The following is a 12311-nucleotide window of genomic DNA, read 5'->3' on the forward strand; positions in this document are numbered from 1 at the left end:
TATAAATGTGACAATTTGTCACATTTATATTTTATACACACACTCTGGACCTAAATCAATTTTGAGGGGAAAAAAAAACAAGAAAAGCCATTTTTTTATACAAGCTATAACGGGTGAGGGGGAAAAATTGAAGCTAAAACTTTGCTCGCAAAGGTAAATACTCTTAACCACTTGAACTACAAGCCGCTTGCAAAAAAGCCTATGTTGTTCTACTTAATATAAAATCGAATATAATAATGAGTGCTGATTTTCCCACTCCTCTTTTGTTCACTTACACACCGTATTTTCTTAAATTCTTAAAATACTCTATTTTCCCAAAGCAGGATCATGGAATCCAAACAGCATTGTGTCCTGTTTTGCTTGAAAATTAACTTGCACAAATGAAATATAGCAGTGGAGTTTTAGGCCACAAACGTGGCGGCATGCTGCTACATTGTCCGTTATCCACTAAGCAAAAGACAAATGTGTGAGTTGAGGAATATTGTATCTTATATGAAAGACCAAATCTGGATACTGCCGGCCAGTCCTTGAAAGAAGCCAAAAACCCGGTTGTCCTACGTCCGTTTTTTACTACAAAGCCAAAAATAATTCAATTGTCAAGAGCCATCTCAACATCATAAAATTGACCTAAAGGGACACTTTGATTTGATCCGTGTGACTCATAGATAGCCTTGTAATTTGTAAATTGCTTCGTCAATTGATTGTTTCTATGCAGTCTGCATGCATATGAGGATATTAAAAACCTATTTCTGTGTGGTAGTTAGATTACCAAGTTGCTTCACAGGCTCGTAAACAAGCAGCTGCAAAGTTTTAGCTCCAAAACAAGCAGCTGCAAGGTGCTTCACAGCCCCTATCCTTCCCCGGTTCATTCAGACACTGAGCTGCAAATTTTTTATTTTATTTTTAATTATGGCTGGTTTTTCACCTTATCCACAATGAAAAAGGACCTTGACTTGTAGACCAGTGGACTTAGGTTCGAATCCCCATGACACCTGAGAAAACCACCATCCCCTTGTAGTTTAGAATATTGCTTGAATTTTAAAAAAAAACACATGAACATTTGTGTCTTTTGGTCTTGTGTATGGCAACCTGAGGTGGAACCTCTTCCCGAAGTGGTTTTCTGCTCTCATTTGTATTCTTGTTTTTTCGTTTTCTTTTTCTTGGTTGGATAAGATATCTTTTGTAGAGTGATAGCTTTACTATGTTAGAAGATCATGATTCATCAAATAATACATGAACCTTTTCCATATACATCTTTAGACCTTCAATATCAAATTCCCTGATAAAACTAATTAAAAATCTCGATGGAAGTTCAATACAAATCTGGTAAGCTAAACTTGATATACTGTTCTGTGCTACATAATGCCTGCTGATGGAAATAAGAGCTGTGCTTACAACTTACAAGCAAATACATATCAGGTGAAAGCTACGACAAAACAGGGAAGTACAGCAGAGGGATTCCTCACTACCAAATATTCTGAAGTGGAAAGCAGCTTTTGGCTTTCAATTGAATCAGACTCTTCATATTCCTTGTCTGTCATATTAACCATGCTCCCTGCAATTGTCCTGCAAACTATTACAGCCCTTCTTATCTTGTTCCTCCTTGTGATGGTAATGCTGTTTTCACCGAATTTTTCGCTACTTGTACTCAGTTGAATCTCATTGCTCACGCTATATTCTGTGTAAAAATCTGATTGAATTATCATGCAAACTTGACAATTTGGAGCCTTACAAAGCTCAGAGACTCGCTTCGACTCGCCACTGCAGCAGGCTACCGTTGTGCCATAGAACCTCAACAGCTCGTTTCCATCTACTGTGCTTCTTGGATGCCTCATATATCTCTCTTTGGCCATCTTCTTTACCATCTCTCTGTACTTCTCAAACCTTTCAAGCGTTTCTATGGAGTTCTGCACTCTCAGGACCCTTTTAATCCTGTTTGATGGCTCTGATGGATTTACCGATGCTCTTTGGACAATCATCTCAATGACATTCCTCGATGGGTCTCCAATGTCTAGCTCTGATTAAAGAATTAAGACAAGAAGGACATGTACCTTAAGCAACAGTAATTCTAAGCATTGGAAGATAGTCCTAGGTTTATAGTATCTATATAGGATTTCATTCCCGTCTACATGAATAATTCCAGAAGAAAAGAATAATAAAGCAGACACTGTAAAATATGATAATGGTGTTTGCTTTGCTTGTCATATATTTTTGGTCGTTACCTAACAAGTTGAGCTTAAAAATGGAGTTTAAAAGCTACTTGATTACGTTTAACGAGGTTTCATGTCAATTATAAACAACATCTGTCTCCATCTAAAACCTCACTCTATGGACTCTTGCATGGCTGCTGCTGCAACGATATGATGCAGCAGTTGACTACTGTTGAAAACTTAATTCAAAATCCTTAAAGATCTTTGTCTTTCATAATATAAAGCAAAACCAGAGCAAAGCTTTGAGACTTACCATATAGCTGTGCTTGTGTGTAGCTTCCCCGGTGCATCAATTCTCGGGCCGGAGTCTCTTTACCATGAACAATTTCACCACCACAATTTGCCTTTCCTGAACTGCTGTTTCTTCTGTTACATATTTCAGATGCCCGGCCAACTACATCTGCCACCTTGTTCCCATTGCACCTGACATTGTCCTTCAAATACACCCACAAAGCATGCATCTCTGTTTGATTGACCGAGTGACTGAGTGAGAGTGTGTTTGTGTGTATTCTAGTTAACTCGTACTGGTGCAGTGCAGTATTTTATCTTTGCAAAGTTGCAGATCTTTCTGAGTTTAAATCAAACAAATGCACCCATAACTATACCTTATACTTGATACTGTTGCTGATGCTGATGTATAAAAGAATATGCGACTTGTTACTATCTTTTTTCATTAACAGGAGGCAGGACTGGAGCCACGGTAAGCGCAGTAAAAATTAAAATAGAATAAAACGGATATTTTTTTTTTTTTTTCCTTCTTTTGAAATAGGTCACTTCTTTTATCCTCCGTTTGAATGGAGGGAATGAAAGAATTTGGATTTGACAACAAGACTAAAATTGCTAAAAAACAATAACCACATTAAGTTAAATGTAATCGTAATCGAAATAACTAAATGTAGTACATTTAAAATCACTCCTTTCCATAAGCCACTAACACATTTTTCTCACTAATCTACCAAAAAAACAGGTCGCCTTCTTTTTCTTTTTTTTTTCTCTTCAACACATTGTCTCCCTCTTATTCTTTTTTCTTATCAATACAAACATGCTCAGGTGTACGGCTTTAAGCTCCAATTAAACATTCTATATTACACATCTACATCCATACTATTTTGAAGCCAGAAAAATGCATATACAAAAAAAAGTTTAGTACTTTATTTTCATGTCAAACAAGTATCTACAAAGAACATTTTAATTTTCGCCCCGGGCATTCAAAAGTCGAGCACTGGCCATGCTGAAATGGATATTATACTAAAACAAAATACTGAATGACATATTCATAAATAAATAAAAATTAATGATTAAGATAAAACAAGTCCTTGAGAAGAAAGAGCAAAATACTAATTTTTTTTTTTTTTTTTGGCAAGAAAATTAACTTGGACTGAGCATGGCTAAAACAAATTAATTGCGTAATTTGAAGGGGCCTACAGGGAGTGGAGTTTTGGGCCACAACGTGGCTGCAAGAGTGCGTGGTGCTACATTATCCACCAAGCAAAAAGACAAATTATGTATTTAAGGAATTTTGCATCCTATTATACAAATACAAATGCATTTAAAGAGCAAGTTCAAATGCTGCCATGCCAGCCAGGGTCGGTAAGCTTTACAACAGGCCGCCAGAACAAAACTACAAATAATTCTCATCTCCACAATTTATCTTCTTCTGGCTTCATCTCTAATGATTTTTCTTTTTTTCTGTTTTTTGGGTTACATTGGAGTTCGAGAGGTTCAAACTGGGGTGGCATGGGGGAAGGGGGAAGCCACCACCACTATGGTGGGAACCCATTGGCTGTGTTCACTGTTTTGGTAAACTTCTTACTTTTCACTGTGTTCTATTTTTCTTTTCTATTTAGGGTCCAGAATTTTTACCTCACAGATTTTGATCCATGTGATTTGTTGCCTTGGTCAATTAATAGTTTCTATCTAGTCTAAATGTATGAAGAAATGAAAAACTACTTCTGTGTGGTGGTTGAAATACCAAGTTACTTCACAGGCCCCAAAACAAGTAGCCGCAAATTTTTTACCCCACATGGAAAGGCCTATAGAGAACCTTTTGTCCTCTCCTGGAGAATGGAACAATTAAAGCTCAAACCCCCTCCACACAGCAGGATAAGAGTCCCAGCAGTTCACAGGGTCAGCATTGATCTTCCCATTGGGACCATTCTACAATGATAGGCATGAGTACAATTTATCTTTTATCTCGTCGTTTTATTGCAGCAACAGTATCGCAATCATCAGACGCAAATGAACAATGCCCCGGCATCTACATTGCTCAAGCTTTAGCAACAGGGTTCACAATGCCAAGCAAATTTAAGACTCAGGAGCTCAATAAGCTCATCACACAGGCCAAGTAGCGAAACAAAACTTTCTTATAAATATTGTAAAATTTAAGCATTTGATCGAATTACAACACATGCGGTCAATGACTCTGAATATAGTATCAGTATTAATTCATATTTGTACATAGTATTCCCTGACAAGTAAATGTTGCACATACATCAATCGGACAGAGAAGGAATTTCGCAGCAGGCACCTATACCACATCTTTGAAATAGGCAAAGAAGAATACCTTTTGTTTCTTTCTTTCAAATTGAGATGCCCTTTGACCTTCACCCGTGGCCAAAAGAAGGGGAAAAGTAGCTTATTTCTGTTGGCTTCATCTTAAGCAATTCTATGGACCTGTTAGTACCCTTCCCATGTTCTGTGGATATGGATAAGAGGAATGATTTAAAGGTGTAATCTCGATGCTACGTGATTCACTTGGATTTTCTCTAGATCCATACTGATTCATGCCACTATTTAAAACACCGTAGTATGTTGAAACAGGGGTAGTTTGAATGGCCTTAAAATTGGAACTAGTGTGAGATTGGCGTTCCATTAGTTCAGAGTGCAGTTGCAGGTGCTCGTTGGATTTATTTTCAGCAGCAGAGTTGATTCCAACACCAAGATCGAGGCTTATGGTGTCACTTTCTTCTGATCTAATCCTCGATGGGACATTCACAGTTGTTGGTCCTGAAGTGTCATGGCTACTATTCCTTGCAGTTGGGACGTCATGGTTATGTTTCCCCTCGTATGTAGTTATAACTGCTTTTGGATCATGGGATGCCCTCTCCACATGTTTTCTAACAGGGCATCCAGCATTGGTGCACTTGTAATAGCTCCTGCATAGCATGTGAGAACGATGAGAAACCCCATAAACCAGTTGGAAAAAAGTAGCAGTTAAAAAAAGACTAGAGCCAAATATTAGCCACACGATGAACATGCACATATGGGAGATACACGTAATAGAACCACTTCCTAGTTATTCAGATGCAACATTGTAATTACAAAGTTAGCAGGGTATATTTACATACATGATAACCAAACACACTACACAAGCATGATGCGGGTTTATCTCCAACCGAACACAATCCAAAATAATGAGGTAACATTCTAAGGTAAATAATTTATAGGTTGGTTCAATTACAGAAAGAGATCTAGAATACATCTACAATTTATTCTTTTGTTCCTTTAAGTTTGACGTTTAATGCAATTACTGGGGTAAAACATCAGGCGAAATTAGCAATATTCCAAATACCCCAACCATCTGTGCTGAAGGTGCCACTCCTCAGGAGTCCTTTATGAATAAGCAGGGTCTGCACAGCCCTCTATTTTCTTACATGAAAATGGGAAAGTGGCTAAGGGAGATGATGGAAAAGTTCCAGTTAAACTAAATGAGAAGAATTGCAACAGTAGCAACAAAGAATTGCACAATTACCTACACTAAAACTTAATTTTGATGCAAACAGTCACTTAAAGAAAGAGAAAAAAAAAAGGAAAAAGAATGGAAGGCTAAAAGTTCAAATTCGAAAGACATCAATTTTTCAAATCATAGCTATCAACTGTCAGACTAAGTTCTTATACTGGATTTAAGAATATCCGCATTTATTCTTTGAGTGTGAAACAGCCAGAGGGTGGGAGAATGAACTACCAAAATCCGTCCTTACAATACCGTGTTCCATTGCAGAGAGATTGGGATTTAATTGTTTGAATAAATGTTATCATTAGCTCAATATTTTTCAGAATAATCCACTAACCGTCAGAGAAGAAAGCCCAACTTTTTTATGAGTATCAGAAAGTTATCAAATTCCATTAATGGTTAGAGAAGAACGCCCAGCAATTTTATGAGCATTCACTAAATTATCAAACAAGCACTAAAGCTACATGTTGAAACAGATGAAATGAGTCAGAATTATTGTTGAAAACCATCTGCCTGATGATAAACTATACCTTGGATTAGGATTTCCCCTCACCACTTTCTGACCATATTTCCGCCAGCGATATCCATCATCCAATATATCAACCTCACTCAGAGTCTGAACAACAACTCGCGGTTCGCGGATGGGTTTAACAACTGGTGTGACATCAACCCCACCAACATCCATCCTCCTGCTTAACAAGTTTGACACTTTGTTAGTTAGGGAACATGAACAACACAGGAAAAACATAAGCATTTCTTGAATCTCTATACCTCCTTTTTGAGAATGGGTCATCATCATCAATCTCCTCGGCCATCCTATTAGATAGTGAACCTGTGCCTTCTACACTATCATCATTTCCTGTGACAGGAGATCGTTCAGGAGTACTATTTGGCTCATTAGTACTCGACATTTGCCCATATATGCTGGATGGCTTGTCTACAGTTAGAAAGGAACAAGATTATTGGTAGCTATGATAAAAGATTATTGCCCATATATTCATAAAACAGCTAAAGAGAAATACTCTGATGCTTACCATCACGGCCGATCAAAGAGGAAGCCTTTTCAGATCTTTCTTCCTGGATAGGCATCATAGCACCAGTATTATATCGTCGACTAGGTTGAGGCTTAGGATGATCATGTGTACCCTTGTAGATAATCTCTGTTATCTGTCCATCGTGAGATCGCTCAAACAGCTTCTTCACTTCACAATTAGGATGGGTACATTTATAATAACTGCGAGGAAATTCACTTCCTTTAACGTGTTTTTGTCCATATTTTCTCCAGTTATAACCATCATCAGAAGATATGACTGAAGGCCCACTTCCTTTATGATCAAACTGTGATGTTTGGACCCCAGGATTTGGATGTCCCCTCTGACTTAAGTCATCTGAATCACCTTCAGCAGGTGCACTAGCTCCTGAAGTGACCATGTGAACAGGTGCTGACAAACTCAATTCATTTGAGGAGACCGCCATCTCACTTTTAACCAAAGGTGGAGACACGAGTGATTGAGGCTGAGCTTGACCTTGGACTAACTGGTCATTTCTCTGGTGGTTATAATCTGTAGTAACCTTGAATAAATGTGAAGCATTAGGCAACCAGTACTTTACAACGACTTTGACACACTTTCAGATATATAATGAACTCAAATCAAGATATATCATTGTTCTATAATTCAAAAAGAAATATGACAGTCCATCTCGACAAAGAGATTCATCTACCACCTTTTGTTTCAATTCTTCTTACAGTTTCCTTAGAAAACATTGGTTCTCTATAAAGCATTTTCAGAAAACAATTGTAGATAACTTAATAAAGTATTAGTTGACACAAGAAAACCAATCCAGTACTCATCATATAGCGCTTGAGACACAGAGGAAGTATGAAAGCAATACCGTAGCAAATTAGTTAAGCTTTAGAATGGGGACTTAAAAGATTTTGAGGCATTAAGTAAACATCCACCAATATTGCAAGTTTAAGTTAGTGCACAAAATAGGCCAAAGACCAATCAGCTAAACTTTGGATCTAGGCCACCATTTAATCAGTATCTTTCACTACATAAATAAAACGTAGTCCTCATAGATGCAACTAATAAAAGGATAAATGACCAACAATTGATAAAGAAATTACCATATTTGATCCAGCATGGGGCTTAAACTCGAAACTTCCAGAATTTCTTTCATCAAAGGTATCGAAATCAGAGCACATTGTGCTTGCCGAATATGTAGTAGAACTCAGAGAACCATAGACCATTTGAGGCTTCAAAAAGGACCCAGTAGTTGGGGAAGGTTCCGCCTGCAAGACCAGAAACGATATATTTTCATTCAGGAATTCCTGATCCAGAAGACTTTTGATGGACTGAAGGGCATGTACAGAAAAAAGAAAATTTCGTGAAAGAACAAGAGAGAGATGGCCAAGAAGATTCAGAACAATTTCCAACCCCTTTAAATGTGGCAATACTTAAACATACTGTTACATATCTGTTCAATAACAGGAAACTCTGACAACTACTCAAAATAACAGGAAACTCTGACAACTACTCAGGCATTCTTCTGATTGGCATCACTTAACAGATATGTAATTTGTCCATCCATCCTAGACTACCAAAATAACTCTAACAAGTTCCTTCATTACCGATGCAAATGAAACAAATACTAGTAAATAAAAGATAAATTTCTTAAGTAAATCCACTAAAGATTGGAAGAGCAATATATTTATATGGATTACCCACATAACTGAAGTTATTGCAAACTGCTTTGAACAAGAACAATCATCTCTAATCACAATCAGCACAATGAAGGTCATATCCTCCATAAAACACATGCCAATGACGACTTATATCAACACCTTGACCCACAAACTTTCTAGCCTTCCTATTCCTTCCACCTGCTGATGCATTTATTCCTTATTCTACATACACAAATGTAAACGTTTTTGTCGTACTTGCATCCACTGCCACCGTTAAACAAAGACAAACAAAAAGGCTAAAACCCACCACCAAAGCAAAAAGAAGAGAAGAAAGATTCATTATGTGAAAAAACAACACAGTCGATAGTAATAAAGAACAACAAAGTTCAAAGAGTTGTAAGTGAAAGCCCCATATTCCCAAAGCAATTGCTTTCGAACAATCCATACGGGCATAAAGAGAAAAGACCCAATAGGCCAATACTAGCATTACATTACTCTTAAACAGCAACAAAGCATCAGAACCTTCGGGTCCCATCCTAAGCACCCACATATAAAATCCCACTGGTTTATTGAAAAATAAAAAGAAATAAAACATTCGCAGCAAACCCATTTAATTAAATTCACTGTTATGCCACAAAACAAACGGAAATTGTAATCAGAATTTTCGAATTTGGCTGAAAGGAGGAGCATCTTTTTAGCTCACTCATCATCAACATCACATCAATTTTTTAAGTCCACAAAATTCCCTCCTACAGCATATACCACGGGGCAAAATCTCAGGCCGTTAGACCCAGTTCCCTATATACCCCATGTTTGGTCACCAAGAAAATGCCTGAGAAAAGTTCAAAATTAAAACTTTTTCACTCCAATTACCAACATTTCCTTTTCTCAGCAACCAAACAGAGCCTTATATTTAATTCACACCCAAAAAAACCTTCAAAATAAAAATTAGAAGATCATGTTTAATTTTTATGTATGTTCCCACTTCCCACACTTCACTGAGCAAGCCAAACACAGCATAAGATTCAAAAAGAGCATTTGCTTTTCCTCAGCAGCCAAAAATAAAATAAAAATCAACAATAGAAAATAGAACAAGGATCGAAACAAAACAACGTCGAAGCAGACCTTCATGTTGGAGAGGAGGACGGGGGACTCGAGAAACGACGTCGGACTGAGGCCGGGAGGGATAGTGAGGCAGGGTGACCTCGAGATCGGAAGCTTGGCCGGGGACATGAGCTTGTACTTTGCACCACCACCACCACCAGTAGAAGAAAAAAGGGTCGGGTCAGACCCGGGATTGAAGTCGGTTAGACCCGGATCGAAGTCATCGGAGGGTCCAGAGGGGTGGTCGAGTGTGGTCGCGTCCATAGAAAGCCGGTGGGTTTGGGTGAGGGGCGAGTCAAAAAACTGTCAAAGGGAAAAGGAGAGAGAGTGGGTTCGTTTTTGTTCAGAACAGGGGAAGAGGAGGGAAGGGCATAATGGTAATCTTTGGGGGTGTCTGTTGTGTTTTGGAAGGTTTTGTTGTCAGAGAGAGACGTGGGTTGACTTGTGGCAATGGATCTGAGTTTCATCTGCGGGCTGAGCCACTCAGAGACTGAGTTTGTCATTGAAGACGTTTCCCCATTTCTCATGGTTAAAAATAAATATTTAAAAAGATCTTATTATAGCCATACGATTTAAATTTAAACTTAACTAAAACATTCATAGGAGAGTATTGTTTCCATACTCCTAATTTTAGCCGTTGGATTATGTTCATTAAATATGTTGGTAGTCTTTTAAATACAATTTAACAGTCGAGATTAAAAATTTATAACCAATCATTAACTTAAATACTTATTGGAGAATGTCCCGGAAAGTTACTAAAATAAAGTATTTGTAGAATTATGTCTCATCACAACTTGACTTGTGAATTATAACCATTCAATGTCAAGATTGCATTGAGTTGGAATAAATGAAGTGGCTCCAAGTGTTGACTTGTGAGCCTATTAAGGAAATCTTATGAAGAGGCTCATCACAACTTGGAACCACTTTTGATTTATCTACTCAAATTTTATTTTTAGTGCTAGCATTGATTTTAGTCAAGACTACTATGGAAAAAGGAAAAAAAATGCAAAGATCCTCTCATCAGATTTAATAGGTGAGAATTTATGTAACCAACCTCATATATATGAGTTAGTTAATTTTCATACCCCTAATCGTCAAAGAAATGGAAAATTTAAAAGCGAAGAGTGAAATTAGGAAAATTGAACCATCTATAAAGAGACTAATGATTTATGTTCTCAATGAGTTCTCAATTAGTCAAGGCTTAATGATTTTTAGTTTTCTTTTGATTTGCTAACAAGCAATAATTATTGAACATGCTACAAGACCTTTTTTACATGTTGATCTGCTAACACCCATATTTTACATTGAATTTAAAACTTCATTTAGATAAGATAATCGTTATATGGTCTTTTTTTCCACCAAAGTTAGAAAAGGGGAGAATGATTTTCTCTCCCACACGCACTGCCAATCGTTATGTGGTCTACTAAACATTAGTTGAGCTCGTAGACATGATTTAAGTTTCTTTTTCCCTTCCTTTCAAAAAAACGATTAAGAGTCACATGTAACTTCGACTGATAATAACATATCTAAAAGATACGAGTACAATCAATAGAGTCAATTAATGGAGAGTAAAGTTTCAACTTCATTTCATTAGTCATTAAATTAGGCTCATTAAATTAGGCCGATGCGAGACTTTAGAGGTTTGAATAACTCAACCCTGTCATGTAGTTAAATTGACTTCAATAAACTGGTTCGAAAGAGTATATAATCTTAAAGAGGCAATCCAGAAGTTGTCCTTGTGCTTCCAACCATTGGAGTAAATTGTATTGTAACAAAAACAATGCATTTTGTATCATAACTGACCGAGCAGAAGAAGAACGAACCAAAAAGAATAGCCTAACTACATTATACATGTCACACCCCAAATTTAGAAAAACTTACCGTCTTCCAAAATTTAGGTGTGATTTTCTTTTTAAAATAAACAAGTTTATTCATTTTATTTTTGTAGAAACAAGTTATTTTACAACCAACAGCACATACTATTTATTCCAGATTATAAAATTACATGAAAAAACTCAAATAATGAAATAAGGTTCACCAGACTTGGTAGCCTAAATTTATAATTACAGAGTATTTATTTTGATGATCTCACAATTTATACATTGTCAAAAACCTAGAAGTTCATAAAATAAAATAAAAAAGAAGAATAAAGGCAGGCAAAAATAAGTGCAGAAGAAGAATGCATATCTTGATCCCCAACCCTAAATAGAGCTTCGTTCAACCATAAGCTATACAAGTCCAACGGGTCAAATAAAATGAAATTTAAAATTGAATGAACAGATTTACACCAGACGCAGGAAGAAGGGAACATCTACAAAGTGACCACATGTAGAAAACGAAAAGCTCCAATGGCGACTAAAGCAAAAATTGATAAAAGGTAAACATGAAAGAAATAAGCCCCAGAAACAAGGTTTCTGGAAGAAATCCTAACTTTTCTTCCCTAGTACCTATTTAATATCTAATATCAGAACAACTCCATTATGAGTCGATAATGGAGCCTATCTGAAGACCCCTACTCATAAGGAGGAGTTGCTGCTATGCCGTTAGGCTACAAGGCCATTGGCCAAAAAATGGTTAC

The 12311-nt window shown here is 37.0% G+C and overlaps 2 protein-coding genes and 1 long non-coding RNA gene across 5 annotated transcripts; 1 reads left to right on the top strand and 2 right to left on the bottom strand.

The window, feature by feature from the left end:
- Nucleotides 1-1307: 1307 nt before the first annotated feature.
- LOC148918960 (uncharacterized) lies at nucleotides 1308-2794 on the bottom strand. The gene is made up of 2 exons (XM_089048861.1): nucleotides 2464-2794; nucleotides 1308-2017 (listed from the first exon to the last, which is right to left on the bottom strand). Exons 1-2 carry the CDS (start codon nucleotides 2669-2671, stop codon nucleotides 1416-1418), a joined length of 810 nt encoding a protein of 269 aa, XP_088904987.1. The 5' UTR covers nucleotides 2672-2794; the 3' UTR covers nucleotides 1308-1415.
- Nucleotides 2795-3772: 978 nt separating this feature from the next.
- On the top strand, nucleotides 3773-4658 carry LOC148918961 (uncharacterized). 2 transcript variants are annotated; one of them, XR_016125145.1, is made up of 2 exons: nucleotides 3773-4010; nucleotides 4187-4658. It is a non-coding gene; the product is annotated as an uncharacterized LOC148918961 (long non-coding RNA). The 2 variants fall into 2 exon arrangements; XR_016125144.1 differs by having other exon boundaries at nucleotides 4198-4658.
- LOC103326638 (putative WRKY transcription factor 20) lies at nucleotides 4556-10204 on the bottom strand. Of its 2 annotated transcripts, none has more exons than XM_008228883.3 (6): nucleotides 9755-10204; nucleotides 8072-8236; nucleotides 6978-7515; nucleotides 6715-6880; nucleotides 6474-6632; nucleotides 4556-5365 (listed from the first exon to the last, which is right to left on the bottom strand). In XM_008228883.3, exons 1-6 carry the CDS (start codon nucleotides 9995-9997, stop codon nucleotides 4876-4878), a joined length of 1761 nt encoding a protein of 586 aa, XP_008227105.2. In that variant the 5' UTR covers nucleotides 9998-10204; the 3' UTR covers nucleotides 4556-4875. The 2 variants fall into 2 exon arrangements, with proteins under 2 accessions (XP_008227105.2, XP_016648731.2); XM_016793245.2 differs by having other exon boundaries at nucleotides 6474-6635; nucleotides 9755-10198.
- Nucleotides 10205-12311: the final 2107 nt, after the last annotated feature.

The sequence above is a fragment of the Prunus mume genome, linkage group LG3 (genome assembly GCF_029339155.1).
Source record: "Prunus mume cultivar Tortuosa linkage group LG3, ASM2933915v1, whole genome shotgun sequence".
Lineage (NCBI taxonomy): Eukaryota > Viridiplantae > Streptophyta > Magnoliopsida > Rosales > Rosaceae > Prunus > Prunus mume.